Source organism: Hippichthys cyanospilos, chromosome 10 (assembly GCF_059441005.1).
Source record: "Hippichthys cyanospilos isolate Australia breed blue-spotted pipefish chromosome 10, RoL_Hcya_1.0, whole genome shotgun sequence".
In the NCBI taxonomy this organism is placed as follows: domain Eukaryota; kingdom Metazoa; phylum Chordata; class Actinopteri; order Syngnathiformes; family Syngnathidae; genus Hippichthys; species Hippichthys cyanospilos.
This window is the reverse complement of record NC_142378.1, coordinates 144,568-165,000: the sequence shown is the minus strand read 5'-3', so window position 1 is coordinate 165,000 and position 20,433 is coordinate 144,568. Positions and strand designations below refer to the sequence as shown.

General features: G+C 51.8%; 2 protein-coding genes across 6 annotated transcripts in view; one reads left to right on the top strand and one right to left on the bottom strand.

The window, feature by feature from the left end:
- The window catches only part of suco (SUN domain containing ossification factor), a 29,210-nt gene extending 20,147 nt beyond the window's left edge, over window positions 1-9,063 (bottom strand). For all 3 annotated transcript variants that reach the window (XM_088425926.1, XM_088425927.1, XM_088425928.1), the window contains exon 1: window positions 8,803-9,063. In XM_088425926.1, coding sequence (XP_088282052.1) covers window positions 8,803-8,855 — 53 coding nt within the window. In that variant the 5' untranslated portion in view covers window positions 8,856-9,063. The remainder of the gene's footprint in view (window positions 1-8,802) is intronic.
- A 909-nt stretch (window positions 9,064-9,972) lies between these two features.
- On the top strand, window positions 9,973-18,791 carry LOC148416409 (nardilysin-like). Of its 3 annotated transcripts, XM_088425544.1 has the most exons (31): window positions 9,973-10,132; window positions 11,312-11,491; window positions 11,601-11,880; window positions 12,469-12,550; window positions 12,623-12,776; window positions 13,272-13,345; window positions 13,417-13,512; window positions 13,607-13,729; window positions 13,816-13,873; window positions 13,953-14,026; window positions 14,280-14,349; window positions 14,437-14,514; window positions 14,573-14,693; window positions 14,783-14,841; window positions 14,985-15,039; window positions 15,237-15,341; window positions 15,413-15,536; window positions 15,613-15,699; window positions 15,782-15,901; window positions 15,986-16,037; window positions 16,118-16,268; window positions 16,331-16,458; window positions 16,524-16,686; window positions 16,754-16,785; window positions 17,197-17,335; window positions 17,434-17,481; window positions 17,775-17,827; window positions 17,912-17,995; window positions 18,086-18,293; window positions 18,358-18,444; window positions 18,516-18,791. In XM_088425544.1, the coding sequence occupies exons 2-31, from the start codon at window positions 11,322-11,324 to the stop codon at window positions 18,732-18,734; spliced, it is 3,294 nt and encodes a 1,097-aa protein (XP_088281670.1). In that variant the 5' UTR covers window positions 9,973-10,132; window positions 11,312-11,321; the 3' UTR covers window positions 18,735-18,791. The 3 variants fall into 3 exon arrangements, with proteins under 3 accessions (XP_088281670.1, XP_088281668.1, XP_088281669.1); XM_088425542.1 differs by having other exon boundaries at window positions 14,336-14,349; window positions 14,783-15,039; XM_088425543.1 differs by lacking the exon at window positions 17,434-17,481 and having other exon boundaries at window positions 14,336-14,349; window positions 14,783-15,039.
- Window positions 18,792-20,433: the final 1,642 nt, after the last annotated feature.

Here is a 20,433-nt window from a genome sequence, read left to right as displayed (position 1 = left end):
AGAGTTCAATGTTTTGTTCTCTTGAGTCAAGTTGCAAAATGTAATTAAAAAGACTATACATACGCAACAACTTTGTTCTATAATATTTTTTTAAAAATTACTATTCCTGCCTCTTGCCCGTTGTCACATAGAGAATGGTATTAGCGTTTCTGCAACCACAATGAGTTTTTTTGTTTCGTTTTGTTGCAATCGCAATACAAAAAATAGAAAATGAAAAGCAATAATAATTGGGAAATAAACTGCAAATAAAATCTAACCTGAAAATAAAGGTTCATAATACTTCATGGCAAAATCAAATGGTATCTAATCATTCAATGGAATAACGGCTTCTAAAAATATTCAAAAGTGGCAGCACTAAATGAAACGAGAAAACATCGAGGGCCCGCACTCAAAGATGAATGAAATTTCGCAAGTGTGATGATCGTGTCGGGGATTCTCAAGGAGGAAAAAAAACGCTACTGACATTAGCTTTACACTTTTGTCACATTAAAATATGTTGCCCAAATCAAAGCAGAGACGCTATCCGACAGATGAGCGGCACTAAAATGCACGGTTTTATTGCCTAAGCCAACTAACATGGGCGGAGCACGTCTACCAAATCCTGAGCAGGGAATCACAGGGAGCTTTAATTCCTGTTGGTGTTGGGACCGAATTAGCGGATAAGCCCATTAAAACGTCAGTCCGGTACCGCCAAAGCTGACTGGTGACTGCGCAGAAAGTAAACAAGAGGCTGAAGTTAGCTACACCCGTGCCGTCAAATAGTCCCGACGGCTGCCTGGCATGCCATGGAGGCCTCGATCCCTTCTCGGCCGAGATGTTGGCGCGGTGATTACAAGTGTTCCAAGGTGTCGAGCGTGACCGCGAACGTGAGCGAAAGCCTTGGGCCTCCGCTCCCATATTTTCTCCGTAATGTTTTACGACTGACACGCGTTCCGCGCGGTCCGATAATGCTGACTCGGGACAAGCGTCGCCGCCGGGCTTCAGACGAAAGGAAGCTGGACCGAGTCAGAAGTTGACGCTGCCGCTGTAGCTCAGACCGGCATGAAAGGCAGAGCTGCCGAGCGCTTCTGTGCCCCCCCCCCCCCCGATCTCAATTCGGCCGCTCATTAAACTCCTTCGCAAACTGCTGTTCCTGACGCTAATCGGCGGCCTGCAATGTGCATTTAACATGATGTCCGGTCTCATCTCACGTCCTTAAACCTGTGGCAGCATGAAAACTTCTCAAAAGCCATAGCTTCAATTTTAAAGGGACAATGTGTAAGATTTAGACAGTTTTTCATTAAAAAGTAATACATTAAATGATTATAGATTTCAAAAACTTGGAAATAAATGTGTTCTCAGCAACCAACAGACTGATTTAAATACAATCAACAGTCTAGTTGTCATTAAATGATATTACATGGGGGTGGCACCCCTCCGGAGGCTGCCATGTCTGTTATAGCTACGGACAGTGGTAAATATGGTACTATGGCATTCTTTTAATGTTCACATTTATATTGCAAAATATTTCAAAAGTAGGATTCGATGTCCTTGTATTGTTTTAATGAAAAAAAACATTTTTGACTCAAACCAGTTTGTCTTCAAATCCTAATTTAGATTCAAGCAAAATAATGGAATGAGGACAAGACAGGCAGTTAAAAATCTACTACAAATTTTGGCAGAAGTGTAATATGGGTCAAGGCGGTGTGCCAGTGATTGCTCGAGCAGAAGTAAGTCAGTCGATTGTACCGGAAAAATGAGAGAACGAGGAGAAGGCTTGCGCGCGTATTCAAATTCTTCCTCGGCGACCAAGCACGATCTATCGTGAAACAGCAGTTTGCCGTAAAGACAACTGATCTCTTCGTAATCCGTCTCCAGCAGGCCGAGCTGGACAACGTACTCATGGCAAATTACAGAAAACATACGTCAGGGTTGATGTCTTCCAAAATGTCGTTGAGTATGGGGGTGAACAAAGGGTTTGAACATGTAGAATTGGACCATTTACTGTATATTTTCAGGGTCTGATTCAAATGCTGAATATTAGTAGTCAAATCATTTTCCTTTTAGATGAAAGATAGAATATTGATGTCCAAAAAGTTCACGATTCACTGGCATTGGTCCAAAACCGTCATCCCACTTGACCCACTTTATGATGTGAAGCCTCGTGAAAATACAACATTGAGAAAAACTGTCTGTACTGCCCGCCATGGACTGGAGTACACCCACTTCAGTCGATGCATTTTTTTCATGGCTTCTCATCAAAAAGCACATGGCAAAAAGAGGGCTTCAAAAAGTGTTTCCTTAGCGACGAATTTGGGCCAACGCCATGTGTGGAATCTTTGACATTTCCTCAATTAATAATTTGTTAAAAATGTGACACTCAGATTTTTCCGCTTTACTGAAAATGTTATATCCGTCTCCTTGACTAATAATAATCGGCATTGGGCCAAAAAAAGCATTGTTCCTTCGTTTTTACCACACAGCATTTTTCAGGTGTCAGTCATAAGGAAATGTCTTGGACAATGTATCAAGTCCATCAAAATGCTTTTACTGTCACGTTTCCCATACCAACTACGCCACACAAAGGAATAGAATTAATATCACTTGACTTTAGGCAAATCCTGCCTGTCATGGAAACACGTCCTTTTGGCATAACTCGTTACAATTACGCAGCTCCGGTTTGTCAACAACAGGGCAAACAAGCCAAACTACGCAAAAGGATTCGAAACCATTTTTATCTGTCAGCTAAGCCGAAAATCCATTTCAATCTATTTCAAGGCTGCAGAATGCAGCGTGGCCAACCTTTATTTTGAAAAGCTATTCTGAATCCCACAGAAGACAAATCACTTTTAACGCCTACGCTCAAGAATGACGGGCTTCCGACACTAAGAAATGGAACTACGCCTTCAATTAAACTCGCCATCGAGCCATTTATGCTTACGGTTTGCCATGTTTGGATGATGAAACGTTTATTGCTTCTTCAGTCACCTCATTGAGCGCAGGGCTGTGGCACTGGGAACCAAGCCTCTGCACATCTTTGTGCGGAGGAACATGCTGTATTATGAATCAATCATAATTAGTGAGCTTTGAAACCGCTAAACAAAACCTCTTCAGTGCAACGCCTTTAACGGAGTATGACTTGAAATTCTCGAGCCAACCATCTTGAAATCTGGCACCCCAATTCCCGACCTTCATCTAGACCATCATGTAAAAATTGGCTCTGGTTTTAAGATCAGAGGTCCCCAACCAAAGGTCCACGGCCCAATTGGTACCGGGCCGCAAAGGCCACACCCGGAATAATGATGTTTTGGAACTGGTTTAGTTGATCTTTTAACAGTAATAGATCTGTGGTTTAGCTTGATCTTTGTTTTTGGGGACCCCTCTGGCCGCTGTTGATATTACATTGATAGTGAGGAAGGACGGTGTGGCTTCAGTTGAGAGCAGTCTCTGTCCATCTCTCTCTGAAACCCGAAAATTGTACTTTCTTTGTAGGAATGTTGTCATTTATGCTAATATGCCCAAAATTAGTTTGTTGATCCAACAAATTGTGACTGTATTTAACTTCATTATAAGGCTCATATTAAAAGGCTTTCATTTTTTTTTTTTTTTTTGCAGCTCCAGACAGATTTTTTGGGGGGATTGATGTAGCTATTTCAACATTTTGGGTTGCCGTCCTCGATACGATATCAATCCCAAAAAAAAAAAAAAAAAAAAAAAAAAGACAAGAATCTCTTCAATGACTTTTCAGCCTTATCAAAAAGACATTGCTGATGAAGTCACTCGCACAAGGTCCAGCACCATTCCAGACTTGAATACCATACTACACAACCCTGTTGGGCCTCTGGATTGACAAGGATCTTTATAGACCCACACCAGGGCTGTGACGCTTGCAGAACATGTACACTGGAGTCTTTCTCAGAGTGTAAACGGAAACACGCAAACACCTCAGTGTGCCAAAATACCGCAGCGCGTGAGCAACACTGCCAGTTTACGAGGAATTATTGACACAGCCGCAACGGAAATGACAAAATCCTCAAAAGAAGGATCAGGAGCGTACGGACGGGCATACGGAGACCGCCGCGCGATGCAATGTGGTGCGATGTGATGGGAACAAGCACGTTGCCGTGGGTGGGCGTGGACGCGAGTGGGCTCGCCTTAAGGAGGGGGTAGAGGAAGAAAACCTCATTCAACTTTTAGAACTGTACATCGTGTACCCGTTGTGCTATGGCATGGTCAAACATTGACTACTAGTAAAGGACTCAACTTCATTATACGCTATGCCATAGGGCTATGCAAATAATTGAAGCAATTTGATGTATATAAAAATAGCCCTTGAATTAGTGTCAATTCATTACAAAAAACATACGGGCGAGGTGGGCGATGGCATTTTGGTTAGCAACGGAGTTCAAATCATCTCACGCTCACCCTTTGTGTGTTTGAATGACAGCACCCAATTACTGAGATAATTGCACTTTACAGGTTTTATTTACAGATGAGACGGAGGCATTTATTTGTGTTTTGCCATGTGCTTTTTGATGAGAAGGCAACGACATATTTAGCAACTAGCTGGCGCACAGCTTTGCATGAAGGACGTTTTTTTTAGGTACGACAGCAATCTGATAAAAATCACATCAATATTGAGAGAATTTCCTCTGCTTTAGAGACGTAGACGGAAACCTATGTTTTCTATGAAATAGGATCATGCGCAGATTGTTGGCAGCTATACGTCTTCCTGTATGCAACGCCACGCATGTATGGGAACACAATGTTCCCGTGCAACGCTACGGACAGGGCCTCTTTGTGATAATGACCCTCAGCTGGGGGTGTGGAAAGACGCCCCGGCCCAGCGCTCGCTGCAAACCGGTCGGGAAAGGAGGAAGGGGAGTCGGCGTTTGCGGCAAAAGGTAAATAATGGAGAGTCAAGAGTGAGCGAGGAGGAGGGGAAGCGGGGCTCCTTCTGGAAAGTCAAGCAAGCGCTGCTGTACTTGGGGATCATTTGGAAAGAAGACGGTCAAATTTAGGCATGACTTTACATTTGTGTCGGAACCATTTTGACAAAATAGAGCAGGGATCAAGAATTATAGCACACTTTCTACTACTTTTTAGAGGCTCGCGGAAATAATTCACGAGAAAGCCAATGCGGATTACTGATGAAAACTGGGATCGGAGCAAGATTTTATGGAAAGACCGATTATCGGGCTGGAAAAATTATCAGCATTTTTACAAAAAAAAAAAATCTGCCCTAAAATCAATAAACTGATGGCCAATACAGGATTCATTTAAACCCATTAACCTAAAGCTAAAGGAACTAACTTTACAAGTCAAGCCGAGGGACTCATTGCAGCTTCTGAATTGGGTTGAAATGAAAATATTTTACGGGAAAGTTTAACATTATTATGTTGAAATTCTGAAAGAAAAAAAACAACCTTTGTTAAAAAAACGAACGTATTTACTTTTCGTGTACTTTTCTAAGACAATGATGACCTTTGAAAATTTGTCAAAACGTAAAGTGTGTTGGGAAAGACCTCTTCAACAGGAGTACAAGTTTGAATTTTAAAAAATCAGATGTCGTGTTATGCCTGATTTTTTTCAACTACTAAATGAAACTAAATAAAAAAAAAATAAACCAGCCCAGACGGAAAGACTTTAGAGAGAAAATCTTTGTGGGCAAGAAAATCTCATGTGCAAAAATAATGGATTCTTTTTTGGTGAAGTTTTTGGTTATGAGATATTTTAGAAGAATTTCAAGGTTTGAGAATATTTTACAAAGATGGCAGCAAGTTGTCATGTTAGACATGAGAAGAATTGATAAAAAAAAAAAAATCCCTTTTACTGAAAATAAATATTGCTTCCAAATACTAATTCACTGTAATTTTGTGCGTCAAGTTAGAAAAACACAGCAAAATGTCACCTTTTATTAATTTATTTACTTTTGCTCCCAAATGTTAACAGTCTAGCTTTTAGCCTAATATACGTAATGATTTAATGACCTTATATTTGCGGCACACAAGTCCTTTTCGTGCAAATATTTACTGTAATTTTGTGCGTCATTGTACAACAGTTAGAAAAACGCAGCAAACTGTCACCTTCAAAAATCAAGTGTACATTAGCACAAGAATCTTACTATTTCTTCCCACAAAACGAACAGGTTAGCGCTATGACGCCAAACAAGCAATTCCCACCTCAATCCACCAGATCATTTTCTCTGCAAACAGTCCCTGCATCTTTTATTCCAAAAAGTTACGAGATCCCGAAAATACGCCGCTGACATAAAGTTGCCCGACAAGCTCTTACTGTCAAAATGTGTTTGTTCAAACACAATGGGCAAACAATACTTGCTTGAACAAGTGCTTAATGCCTGGGGGGGATGCCTGAAAATATGACACAAACTTGGATTTCTGTTTTGTTTTTTTTATCCTCATTTCAAGCTACCTGAAGAACCAGAAGCAAAACTGTAAAGTTTATTTTCCTAAGGGCGGTCTGGAGAGCTTAGCTGTCACACTACGGCCAGTGGGCAGGAACAATCGAGTGCCAGTCCAGCTCAGCCTCCACACAAACAAAACTGGATCTGGCCGGCTAGTGACATACAGAAAACGGATCAACAGTCAATTACGCTGCAACGCCTAAAATTGCATTACACGCGATACTCACATAAGGCTCAACGACTGCGTCAACAAAGAATACTCCCGTGAGGTTTTTTTTTTTTTTTCTTTTTATCGCCATCTTGTCTTACAGCCTTGCCAGTGTAATGTGAATCTACGGGAACATGACATATATACTGTCCGTGACTTTGATGACCTTCGCAATGTGACTTGTACAGTATGTGTAAGAGGAGAAAGGGGCATGGGGGTTTAAGCAAACACGCGTCAGCGGGAAAACGAAATTGCTGTTTTTAATAGTCAAAGGACCTCTTTTCCTAGGCATGCTTTTCTTAAGCTTTATACCTCAGAGAAAAGGTTCTTTCATCGTCATTCACTTTCAAGGTCTAATTAAAAGGTGTCGCTGAGGGCTTGCTTGACATGCCAGATATCGTTGGTAACTGCTACTTTTTACAGCGTTGACGGACAGGCAAAAATTACGCTCAGAAAAATTCTTCCAAGGTGTCCTGACTGGTTTTAAAAGAGTCACACAAAAAATACAGTCTATTTTGGGCAAGACAGTGATTCCTGCGTGCGATGTTCCAGATCAGAGGTGCGCAAATGAAAAATTGGAAGACTGAAAAAAAAAAAAAATCTGTTTCTTTTAATATCCCTCACACACAACTATAAAAACAACGCAATTGTAAACCGGAACGATGCGGACGTCACGCTGCATCCTCGGGGATGTGTGAGAGTCAACACGGGGGAGCGAGAAACCGACGACTGCCGGGTTTTGCATGTGTAATGTTCTTTACGGGACGCTGCATGCATATTAGCTGGCGGGTGTGAACCAGAGAGAGGGAAAAACATCAACCGACCAGAAAATGGCTACTTTCAAAATATACCGTACTCCCCTACATATGTGTGGTCCATTCTTTCATCCGTGGTTCATTCTTTCATCCGTGGTTCATTACTTTCTTGTTGAGCTCTTCGTTGAGACAAAAGGAGATATTTGACACCATTATTTGAAGATTGGCCCAAATTTGTAACGTTAATTTACAATCACTAATTCACTAGAATTTAACCTTGTAAATGGGTGAAAATATTCCTCCTTCAACTTTACAAGTTTGTAACATTCCTAAAATCTTTCCAGACACCGTGACAAAAATCACCACACATCACCATCAATTTCAATAAAAGCTTCTGAAAATGACTCCTATTAAGTTATAGTTATATCAAAGCAAGGGTTCTGAATTGAATTAGGGTTTCAAGCATGAGATGGATCAAATTTGGGGGGAAAAAAAGCATCAAGGAGAAAGGGAAACGATAGTCTATTGTCTACAGCTATGAAGAAAGACTTATTGGAAAGCTCACCTGCAAATTAAAAAGGTATGCGCAAACATGTTGGTGATTCCGGGAAACAATTACGAGTTGGATTTTTCATGCAACACATTTTAACGTTACCAGTATCACGTAACTGAGAGGAAATCAAGCTATAAAGATGTGGATTTTTTCCTCATTAACACGAGCAATAACATTTTCAAATCAAATAAGACTTATTTTTTGCTGAGTTTTTAGGGGGCGGAGGTAAGACTAACTACAGAAACCTGTAAACATTTACATGTAATTCTAAATAATAATTGACAACGAAATAGAGTATCGATTATCTGTGAATTCTGGCCACAAAAAAATAAAGCAGTCACTGTTAATAAATTCCGTTATTCTGTTATTACGTTTGTCCTAAATTTGGACCTTCCGTACAGGTGACATGAACTTGCTTGGCTTGTAAGAACGACGTTTTAATTCAATCTCACGACAAAAATGCATTCAAAATCGCCTTCCCATATCACACTAAATGCCATGTAGAGTATTTCGTCGACGGTTTTCCAAAACTTGGCCAGCGCCGGCCACCGTACAGGTGACAAGCTAGCTTTTCAGCTACCGAACGACGTTCGCAAAGTTCACCTATTTAAATAAAATTCTCAATACTATTCGCCAAAAATATGACACCAATATGACGGCGTTTCTTTTGAACATTTATATTGGAATTTTGTCACTCTTGAATACGCCGAGAGCGTTAGTCAATGTACGTTGATGAAAAATGGATAACGTAGAATACGTGCAAAATGCTAAGGCCGTCACGACCCCTTCTTCGCCCTTCTCCGGCCCCTTATAAGTAAACATTGCTCAAATATATTTTCTTTACGCCATTCCTTAAAGAAATGGACGCGGAAATGTGTCTTACCAGCACAGGAGAGCTACAATTAGGCACACCACCAGAACACGCAGCCTCTTCATTATCTTCCCACGGGGACCAACATCCTCGCTCTCTTGAGCTTCTTACGAATCCCTCAGTCAAATAAATTAAGTAGGACGGCAATAAATCGCTAGCCGTACTCAAAAGTATCAAAGTGGCCAAGCAGCTGTCTACTTTTGGCTCCAGTGTTTTACCGGTAATATGTGCTAAATCTCATTGTGTTTCAGACTGCCGTCGACGGCTAGCTCACCGAATTCAACCCCTCCCTTATCGGGGAAAGTGACCAATCGCGAGAGAGATACTGATTCCCCAACCAATCGGTGAAGTCTGTGCAACAACTGCGTGGAAACAGCGCCGTCCTCTGGGTCGAAGTGGAGGCTGTGGAATAGGACGCGTCATCTTTTACCCTGATAACAAATTGATGAGTTTGATGTTGCAATAAAAATGTCACATGTGCAAACGTGGAAAACAGGACGTTGATTTTTCTCCCCGTGTTTGTTTGGTTGCTCGACTAGTGATTATGATCAGTTGCTCCAAAATGTGATTTTCTTTTAACAATCAAAAAATCCGTTTTAAAAAGCCACATAGACACTAAGAAATTACCATTAATTTCATTTTCTTAATTTCCAAAGTGTTACGCTGTTTTTCAATCGCTTCAACCATAAATGCCCAAGGTTTACGTCTTACTATAGTCATATAAATTTACTACTACATAAACTTCCCACATCTCAATTACACTTGGAATAAAATGTGTGTTATATTTCTAAAATGCAGCATTTTCCTCATATTACTGTTTACTTGTGTCAGAAATGCACCTATTTAAAAAAAAAAAATCCATGTCGTTTCCAACTAGGTACACTAAAAACAATTCCCATCGGGATTCGGTTTGAAATAACCTTAAAAAATTGTGACATTGGTTTTCATATAATTTCCCTAAGTACTTCTCTCTGAAACGCATTTTTCGTCCTACGTGATGTAATCGCGGAATTTCCGTGTCGTTTTCACACATAGAACACCACTTCCCAAAATGCATCGTAAAAGGGGTGTCTAAAATATTGCCTTTAAATAAAATAAACACAAACCAATACCAGAATACCTCGTATGAATTACTGGCAAGATTGAAGTTGTTTATTGTTACAAACAAGAAAACTTTTTGATCAGGCGGGGTCTTGAGCAATCAAGCGTCGCCTTGTGCGCGCGCGTGCTGCGATCAGCCAATGGCGGCTTTTGTTTTGGCCGACCATTGAGGCCGGTATCCGCGTCCAACTCGCCGCTCGCGCTAACTCCGCTAAGGCCGAAAGAAAGACGCCAATCGTCAGTAAGTGCTCGCTCGCCGAACCGCCGTCGCTCGCGCCGCGTCCTCTGTCGCGCGGCTGTCGCGGCGCGGAGCCCGCCGAGGCTCCGGACGGGTCGAGTTAGCCGGATTGGTTAGCGCTTGCCGCTACACGGCAAAGATGGCGCCCCTCCTCTCCCTCTCCACTCCTTGCCTCGGGTTTTCCTCGTCAACGCTCACTCGCCCTTTCGCTTGCGTCGAACGGTCGGATGCAGGGCGCCGAACTCGAGATGGGCAGAGCGCGGCCTCTGTCTTATTCACCCCATTCGATTGTATCTGCCGGCGGTCCGTTCGTCGGACTTGGTTAGTCGCCTTTCTTTTTCTCCTGCCCAATCGGATTTCAGCCCGTGTCTGTTGCCGCGGTAATCCAAGTGTCAGATATCCCATTTGTAAGTGGAGTGTTTTTTCGTTTTTGTTTTCAGAGTGTTTTTTTGTTTTTGTTTTCAAATTTGAATTTCCTGCCGACAGTTCATCACGCCGAGGCCAGCCTCGTTCTCTCTCCCGAAGTCCGTAGGCCCGCCTTGTCATTTGAAAGGCCCGAGCGATTCTTTGAAATCTCTGCCCTCACCGACGACTGGGATTGACCTTGGTAATGTGGAAGTGGCCTTCCTCCGCAGTGTGCATGTTGTCCCCGTGCCCGCGTGGCTTCTGTCCGGGTACTCCGCTTTCCTTCCTCATTCCCCCAAATATGCTTGATAAAAGTATATGGGACGTTCCAAATTGCGTGTTTGCGAGTGCGAGCTGTCGCCCGGCCTGGTGCCCCGCCTCTCGCCCCGAAGCAGCCGGGATAGCCGCCGGCTCGTCCGCGACCCCCCTGACCCTAAGCCTGACCCTCCCTCGGAGAGGCGCGTTTTCGTCAGGGCGGCGCGGCGAGAGCGACATGGCAACATGGCGTTTGTATAAACGCGACGCGATCAGACGCGACTAATTCCATTGACTCGGCGACACGCCCGAGCTCGGTTCAATATCGGGTCGGGCGAAATGTAAGTATCCGGTGACGGGGTTATTGGGCGGGAAATGACAAGAATTTCAAGGATCAAACGTCGCCGGCTGCTTTCCGATGGCGTCTTGGAGCGGCGGCGCTGAAAACCTGGCCGGCAAAAGCGGAGAAGGAGGCGCGCGCTCCGTAACGGCAGTCGCTAAGCGTACGGCTTGTCCCGCCAGCGTCGCCGTCATGCCTCAAGCCGGCAAATCCGTCGGCGCCGGCAACGCTTCGCGTCAGGCCAGCGCTCCGGACCAGGGCGGGGCGCCGCCCGCGCCGGACCCCGAGACCTCGCGGGACGCCGCTGAAGAGCAGGGGGACCCCGAGATCATCAAGTCCCCCAGCGACCCCAAAAAATACAGGTGGGATCAGGTTTTCGTCGTGAGCGTTTTGAAGGCGTGCCCGCGATCTGTCGTCCGGCCAAGCTAGCGCGGCGGCCGCACATCTCGCCCTCATTTGCGTCGGCTTCAGATACATCCAGCTGAGCAACGGCCTGCGAGCGCTGCTCATCTCCGACTTGAGCGGCGCCGACGGCGAGACCCAAGAAGGGGACGACGACGACGGCAGCGACGACGACGGCGGCGACGACGACGGCGGCAGCGACGGCGACGACGGCGGAGACGAGGCGGATTCGGGCGAGGGCTCGGAGGAGGACGACGAGGACGCCCGGGAGGAAGAGCGGGACAGCGACTTTGAAGAGCTGGACGAGGACAGCGCCGCCAACAAGAAGAAGAAGAGCGCCGAAAAGCAGGTGCGGTCGCACGCCCGGACCTTTACGTTCGCGCCCCGGCCCGTCAAATCCCTCAAAGCAAGGAAAGCAAACCGCCCCGGCATTTTTGGGCGCCAGAGACCCCGCCTTATACTTTGAATCGGGAGCCACGTTTCGTGAACATTTGCGCGGGATTATAAAAAGCCCACCAAGAAGCGCCTTCCTTTTCTCTCAAAGGCTTCCTCGCGCCACTCAGTCCATCTGTATGTCAGGTGTACGAAGACGGGCGACGAGCAGCCTAAGCAAAGGCCGGCTTAACGGGTCCGCCGTCGCAAACGGAAATGCGCCGACCCTCCGTCGCGGCCACGCGATCCTCGGTGAAAACGAGCTTTCATCGGCGTCTCAAAAATGATATTCCAAGCGATGGCATCAAGGGCAATATTTCCAATTTGCCGCAAAGTTATCCGTCCGCCACTTCTCTTCCATTTAGCGAGATCAAGCATACGCGAACGGTATAAGCGGACAAAAGACGAAAAGAGAAGGCAGATCCCAAGAGGCGCGCGCGTGGAGCGGCTGGCTCCCTTTCCCCGCCTTGCGCCTTCTTGGAGATTTTGCCGTGCGTGCCCGCAGGCGGCGGCCGCCCTGTGCATCGGCGCGGGCAGCTTCAGCGACCCGGACGACCTCCCCGGCCTGGCCCACTTCCTGGAGCACAGTAAGTCCTCGGCCCGGCGCTTCGGGGAAGGCGGCGCGCAGAGGCTTCGGCTGAGCCCGGCCGCGTCGCCAGTGGTCTTCATGGGGAGCCGGAAGTACCCGGCGGAGAACGGCTTCGACGCCTTCCTCAAGAAGCACGGCGGCAGCGACAACGCCTCCACCGACTGCGAGAGGACCGTCTTCCAGTTCGACGTGCAGAAGCGGCACTTCCGCGAGGCGCTCGACAGGTCCCGCCCCCGCCGCCGACTCCCCCTCCGTTACGCGCCCGGCGTTTGGCGCTCGCCGGCGGCTCCCTGCCAGCTCGGTTTGACTTCCTCCTTTAGGTGCTTTTCAGGAGCCCGCCCGCCGGTTTGCAAAACGGCGAGCCGCTATTTGGCAAATTGATTTGAAAGACTGCTTCGGGGAATTTACAAGTCAGTGGCTTCTTTTGTTCGAACTTCCGGCCGCTTGTTAGTTCGGGGGTCATAGCGCAAAAAAATCGATCTGTGTTTTGCGGCCGGGGTGCCCGCGCAAATTTTGAAGGTCATTCAGGACAATTCAATCAGAGTTGAAGTATATTCTCTCAGCGATAACGCAGAGGGCTTTGAAAGGGGTCGGAAGGTAAAGGTAACGCGCACGGCTTGCGCGCGGCTCGGCCTGACGCCAGGAGGAATTGGTAACGCGCGGCGCCGCCGCCGGCAAAAGCTTGACGGCGGGCGGGCTGACGGGAGCGCGCCTTTCAGGTGGGCCCAGTTCTTCATCTGCCCGCTGATGATCGAAGACGCGGCGGACCGAGAGGTGGAGGCCGTGGACAGCGGTGAGAGCCGAGCCCCGCCCCGCCCCGCCCCGCCTCCCCGGCCAACCCCGTCACCTTTCCGGCCTTTGCAGAGTACCAGCTGGCGAGGCCCTCGGACTCTCATCGCAAGGAGATGCTGTTCGGCAGCCTGGCCGCGCCGGGGCATCCCATGGGCAAGTTCTGCTGGGGTGAGTGACGGGCGCCGGCGGGGCGGGGCGGGGCGGGTCTCTCCCTCCCGTCTTGAAGCCCTCTCTCTGCATTGGCCCGTGCGGCGGCGACAAGGAAACGCCCAGACGTTGAAGCAGGAGCCCAGAGAGCGGGGCGTCAACACCTACCAACGCCTGCGCCAGTTCTGGGCCCGATATTACTCTGCTCATTACATGACGCTGGCCGTGCAGTCCCGAGGTCGGTGCCGGCGAAGCGCGGCAAAGCCCCCCCCCCCCCCCCCCCCCCCCCCCCCCCCCACTCCAATTCTTCTTCTCGTCGCTCAGAGACGCTGGACACTCTGGAGCGGTGGGTCCGAGAGATCTTCATCCACGTCCCCAACAAGTCAGGCGCCGGCAGGTCGCGCGGCCGCCCGAGGCCGCCGAGCGCCGGCTCACTCTTCTCCTCCTCCTCCCCGTTTCAGCGGCGAGCCGCCGCCGGACTTTTCTCATCTGTCCGGGCCCTTTGACACGCCGGCCTTCAACAAACTCTACAGAGGTTAGCGCGCAAACGGAGCCAACGAAACAATGTCTTGCCCTTGCAGAAATACTGAAGCACCTTGTTTTTTCCGACGACGCTGCGCTTCTCCCGCTTTGGAATGTTTGAATCTGAACAATATTGACGGGAAAAAAACAATTCCGGAGCTCTTTGCCATTTGGCCAAAAGAAAAATCCCCTTTTTGAAAGGCATTGAAGCTTTTTGACTCGAGCGCAAAGCGGCTAAGTAAGCTTTTGCGTGCGCGGCGCGGCAGTGGTCCCCGTGAGGAAGGTGCACGCCCTGACCATCAGCTGGGCCGTGGCGCCGCAGGGCCGACACTACAGGTGACTTTTGCGCGAGGCGGGGCGACGGGCGGAGCGCGACGGGCGGAGCGCGACTGACGTCCTGGCCGTGTCCCTCGACGGCCTCAGGGTCAAGCCCCTGCACTACATCTCCTGGCTGATCGGGCACGAGGGCGGCGGCAGCGTCCTGTCTCTGCTGCGCAAGAGGTGAGGCCGCCCGCCGCCTGCCGGCCGTCCGCCCGCGCGGCTGACGCTGCGCGTTCAGGTGCTGGGCGCTGGCCCTCTTCGGGGGCAACAGCGAGACGGGCTTCGACCAGAACAGCACCTACTCCATCTTCTCCGTCTCCGTCACGCTCACCGACGAGGGCTTCCGCAACTTCTACCAGGTGACCCCGGCGGGCCAGCTCGCCGTCGCGCGTTACGCCGGAGGGACGTCTCGATGTTGAGCTTCGCGTCGCGCGCGTCCCGCGAGCAGGTGGTCCACTTGGTGTTCCAGTACCTGAAGATGCTGCGGACCCTCGGGCCTCAGCAGAGGTCCGCTTGCGAAGGCGCGCGCGTGCGGAGGCGCCCCCCCGACCGCCGCGTCAAGTCCTCTTTCCCTCGCGCCCCCCGACCGCCGCGTCAAGTCCTCTTTCCCTCGCGCCCCCCGACCGCCGCATCAAGTCCTCTTTCCCCAGGATCTACGAGGAAATCCAGAAGATTGAAGCTAACGAGTTCCACTATCAGGAGCAGGTAGAAGCCGCCTGGCCTCCGCCGCGCCGGCCGTTCAAACTTTTCGCCCGGATGAAGTCCGCTTGAAACCTTAACTCCCGCCATCTCATTTCAAACAACCTTAAGGACGGACGCTTGCGCCGTCCCCGACTCGAGTTCGGCTTGTGGCGTCGTGACAAAAAAGTGTTTGTTTGCCTTTCGCCCCGTTCCGCCCGCAGACGGATCCCATCGAGTTCGTGGAGAACATCTGCGAGAACATGCAGCTGTTTCCCAAGGAAGACTTCCTGACCGGAGACCAGCTCATGTTCGACTTCGACCCCGAGGTGGGCGCCCGCAAAAGCGCCGGCCGACTTCTCCGGGCCGCGCGCGTCGCTCAACGCCGGCGCCGCGCCAGGTGATCGGCGAGCCGCTGTCCTCGCTGACCCCCGAGCGGGCCAACTTGCTGCTGCTCTCGCCGGAGCACGAGGGCCGCTGCCAGCTCAGGGAAAAATGGTTCGGGACCTCCTACAGCGTGGAGGGTGCGGGGCCGACCGCCGCCGGCGCGGGCCGCCGCGCGGGCCGACGTCCTAATCCGGCTCTGTCGGCTGCGTTCAGACATCCCGGCCGAGTGGGCGGAGCGCTGGGCGTCCGACTTTGAGGTCGACCCCCAACTTCACCTCCCTGCCGAAAATCAGTTCATCGGTGCGCGCTTCGCGACAAAGGGCCCGCCGCCGCCAGATTTACAGATGACGTGACGCCGTTGCGCCCCCCCCCCCCCCCCCAGCTTCGGATTTTGCTCTGAGGCCGTCCGACTGCCCCGACTCCGAGTTTCCCGTCAAGATTTTGGACGAGCCGCGAGGTCGTCTGTGGTACAAGAAAGACAACAAGTTCAAGATCCCCAAAGGTGAGCGCGGGCAACGGCCCCATCTGCCGGACGCGTCCCGTCACTCCATTGACCCTTTTCTTGATGTTTTTTCTTCTCTTTTAGCCTACATTCGTTTCCACTTGATCTCGCCGGTCATTCAGAAGAGTCCCGAGAAGTAAGAGCGCGCGCACGTTCGAGATTGGAGGCCTCGTTGTACGCGTGTGACGTGTCTTTCTTTTTTTTTCCGCCCTCCAGTCTGGTGCTGCTGGACCTGTTTGTCAACATCCTGGCCCACAACCTGGCGGAGCCGGCGTACGAGGCCGACGTGGCGCAGCTGGAGTACAAAGTGGCGGCCGGCGAGCACGGCCTGCTCGTCAAGCTCAAGGGCTTCAACCACAAGCTCCCCGTGAGTGGGCGCCCGCGGGCCTCGCCCGGGCGCCGCTCATCCCCGCCGGCTTCCCCCTCCAGCTGCTGCTGAAGCTGCTGGTGGAGCACCTGGCCCAGTTCGACTCGGACCCGGACGTGTTCGCCATGTATTCGGAGCAGCTGAAGAAGACCTACTTCAACATCCTCATCAAGCCGCAGTGTCTGGGCAAGTGCGTGCCGCCGTCCCGAGCCCGTCCCGCCCCGAGCCGCCCTGAGCGCGCCGGCTCGCGCGCAGGGACGTGCGTCTGCTGGTCCTGGAGCGGCACCGCTGGTCGCTGGTCCAGAAGTACCGGGCCATCGCGGCCGGCCCGAGCCTGCGGGATCTGCTGGACTTCGCGGGGCGGCTGAAGGCGGAGCTGTTCGCCGAGGGCCTGGTGCAGGGCAACTTCACCGCCGCGGTGGGTCCCGCCTCGGCCCCGCCCCGGCCCTCCGCCGGCATCTGAGCGCGCCCTTTTTCCGCCGCAGGAGTCCAAGGAGTTCCTGCGCTTCTTCACCGAGTGAGTCCCCGGACGCTCCGGCGCCTCCTTCCCTCCGCTTGATATGAACCCGTCCCACCCCAAAGACGCGTATTTACGACGTCGGGGTCCGGCCGTCCGACGGCGGCTACTTCCTGATATCTTCTTGCGTTTTTTTCAACGGGGGCTTTGGCCAAGGGAACGGCGGCGGGCGGATGAAGGACGAAAGTCCACTTTCCAGAATGTCATGGATTGCCTTTGTAGATAAAGTAACTTTATTACCCCAGTACTTACACGCACACGTAACAGAAGGGACGGTGGGCCCGCCTTTTCGCTCGCTCTCTCAAGCAAGCTTGGTGGGCCCAATCCATCGTTCCGGAGCCCTCCCCTCCGGTAGCCTTAGGAACGGCGGCGTAAGGCCGAAGTTGAGGTGTGCCGGGCGCGTCCCCGCAGGAAGCTGCGTTTCGGGCCCCTGCCGGCCGAGGTGCCCGTGTCCTTCCGCGTGGTGGAGCTGCCCGTGGGACATCACGTGTGCAAGGTCAAGTCGCTCAACAAGGGCGACGCCAACTCCGAGGTCACCGTCTACTACCAGGTCCGCTGCACGCGCACGCGCTCGGAAGAATGGCGGGCGGGCGGGCGGGCGGGCGGGGGCCAAAAACCCGCCTTTCTTCCTCCTTTCTTTCTCTCAAGTCGGGGCTGAAGAAACTTCGCGAGCACGCCCTGATGGAGCTGCTGGTGGTGAGTTAGCGTCGCGGTTGTTATCATGAAGCTTCCCAAAAGAGGAGCCCTCCCCGCCTCCATAAAGCGGGCGGTGGACGGGCTGGCCGCACGCCCGCCCCTTTTCCCCGCGAAGGCACAGCAAATGCTTTAGTTTGGAAAAAAGCCGAGCGCTAAAGCGCGCCGGCTCGGGCGCGGGTTCTTTCCGGTCCGCGAAGAGCGACGGCTTTGACTGCGCGCGCTTGAGGCCTTCCGAGCGGGCTTTTGTCGATGGCGTCGTCGCGCTCGCCTGACGCCGAGTGCGCTTGTGGCAGATGCACATGGAGGAGCCCTGCTTCGACTTCCTCCGGACCAAGGAGACGCTGGGGTGAGTCGGGCCGGGCCGGGCCGGGCCGGGCGAGGTCGCGCCGTCCGCCGCCCGGGTCAACGCCGTGCGCCTTTTGTCCCGCAGCTACCACGTGTACCCCGCCTGCAGGAACACCTCGGGGGTCCTGGGCTTCTCCGTCACCGTGGAAACGCAGGCCAGCAAGTTCAGGTCAACGCACCGCATGCGCCGCTTTTGGACCTCGGGGGGGAGGGGGAGAGACCCCTCTGGGAAAGAAGGTTTTCTTTCCTGTCCGCGCAGCACGGAGTTGGTGGAGTCCAAGGTGGAGGCCTTCCTGCAGAGCTTCGGCCAGCGCCTGTCGGCGCTCAGCGAGGAGGCCTTCGGCGCGCAGGTGACGGCGCTGGTCAAGCTCAAGGAGTGCGAGGACGCCCACCTGGGCGAGGAGGTGGAGCGCAACTGGTCCGAGGTGCTCAGCGCCCACTACCTCTTCCAGAGGCTGCGCCTGGAGGTGAGCCCCGTGGCCCCCTCGGGCCCCCTCGGGCCCCTCGGCTGAAACGCTCTCGCGCCGGCAGATCGCCGCGCTCAAGGAGCTGACGCGGCAGGATCTGCTCTCCTGGTTCGAGGACCACCGCCGCCGAGCCAGGAAGCTCAGCGTGCACGTAAGGAGGGGAGGGAAAAAGGCCGGCGCGGACTTTTGGCCACCGACCCCGGGCCTCCGTCCCTCCCGCAGGTGGTGGGCTTCGGCGCGGAGGAGGGCGACCCGCCCCGGGCCGAGCCGGACCCGTGCCGCGCCCCCGACGCCGCCTCGTCGGCCTACGGCGAGGTGAGCTCCCTCCGCTTCCTGCCGGTCGGCTCGCCGGCCCTGAGGGACGCCGCCGCGTCCGTCTGCGACATCCGGGCCTTCGCCGCCGGCCTCCCCCTGCACCCCCACCACAAAGTCCTCAGCTAGGCCCCCCCTCCCCCGTCTTGTTCCCGGCACCTAGAGCATTAAAAGCGTTTGAAGGAGGGCCCTCGTCTTCGCTCTTGACTTGTCCGGAAGCGTTGGGCGTTTGTTTACGCCGACCCAAAGCGATACGCGTGTTCTTAGGCGACCGCGATAGCCCGTAGGCGCGGTTGCGACGTAGCCCGCGGCGGTCCGGATGGAGCCAGCGACGGAGCCAGCGACGAAGCCCGCAACGGTCCGGATGGAGCCAGCGACGAAGCCCGCGGCGGTCCGGATGGAGCCAGCGACGGAGCCAGCGACGAAGCCCGCAACGCTCCGGATGGAGCCAGCGACGAAGCCCGCGGCGGTCCGGATGGAGCCAGCGACGAAGCCCGCGGCGGTCCGGATGGAGCCAGCGACTCGCGGCTCGCCGATATACAACAATTCGGCGTCCCGACTAGAGACAATATTTTTCCGGCGAAGCGTTGAGTAACCTGAATTTTTGGGAACGGGGAGCATCGCTAAGCAGGGCGCGCAGGTAGGACCCCGGTTGAGCGAGCCCTCGCAAAAGAAAAGTCTTAATAATGTACCGCAGTCACTAAGAAAAGACATCTTGGGTAAATCTGCAAAACTGAAAACCACGATTACAGATTCTTACCTGGCCCGTGTATTTGTACGGTTGCAAAACGAACTACGCGTTGGACCCCCGTCTTACAACGTCCCCAATTGACCTTATTTTCTTGTTCCGAGCTTTTTTCGTCCCCTCTTTGTGACACTTTCCCGGATTTGCCAGCAGAATAGCTGTCATGACCCTCGGGGCTTTTGGGGTTGTCTTGCCGCCATCTGCTGGCGCTTTTAGGTAATTGCACTTATTTACCATTGCACCGGGGTGAGCGTGCCTTCTCCCAGACTTTGGAATAAACCCCCTCTTAATTTGCGCACTTTGTCGGACCTTCAGATCAAGACCGAAAACCCATTTATTCAGGAAGGCTTTCGATATTCCGTAGTGTGGCGACTCTCTTTTTTTGAAATCTTTTATTCCGTGTTTTTTATCGCATATTCCGTGTCCTAAATTGTATGCGTTCTGTATGTTCTACTGTGAAGTGCCTTGTTCCGCCTCTAGGTGGTTGTAAAGCGCTATATAAATAAAGCGCGTTTCCATTTACGATTCTTGCGGTCTAACGGCTTCGGTGCAACGCGTGACTACAATGGCGGTCGGCTATTGGTCGGCGTCACGCCGTCGGCTATGGTCGGCCTCGCTCGTTTCAAAATGGCGGAACGGCAAACCTTCGTCGGATCGCGACTCGTTCCGAAAGCGTACCTCTAGTGCGTTTTAGCGCTTGATTGGAAGTTGAATGGCTTAGGTTGCCGGTGACGTTAAAGAGAAGGAAGAAGAGGATTTCTGTGGAAACCATGCCGGAGAGAACCCTTATCACTCAAAGGTAAAGGAATCCTTTCTCGATTTGTTCTTTAGGGTGTTTTCTGATTGTGTACGCGCATATTCTCAATGACCTTGGCAGCAATTTTGAATTTGTATGTACAATTTTGATGATTTCACCCGGGCTTGAGCATGAGCGATTGAACATTTACAGCTATTTTTCGGATCCGGCCAGCTAACGCCGCCGCTTTTGGTCTTTGCAGCTCAGGCGGCTCGACGTTCAGGATGGCGAGCCTCTTCCAGCCCGGTAGGATTTGGCTTTTTGCTTTTTTTCCCACCACATCGCGG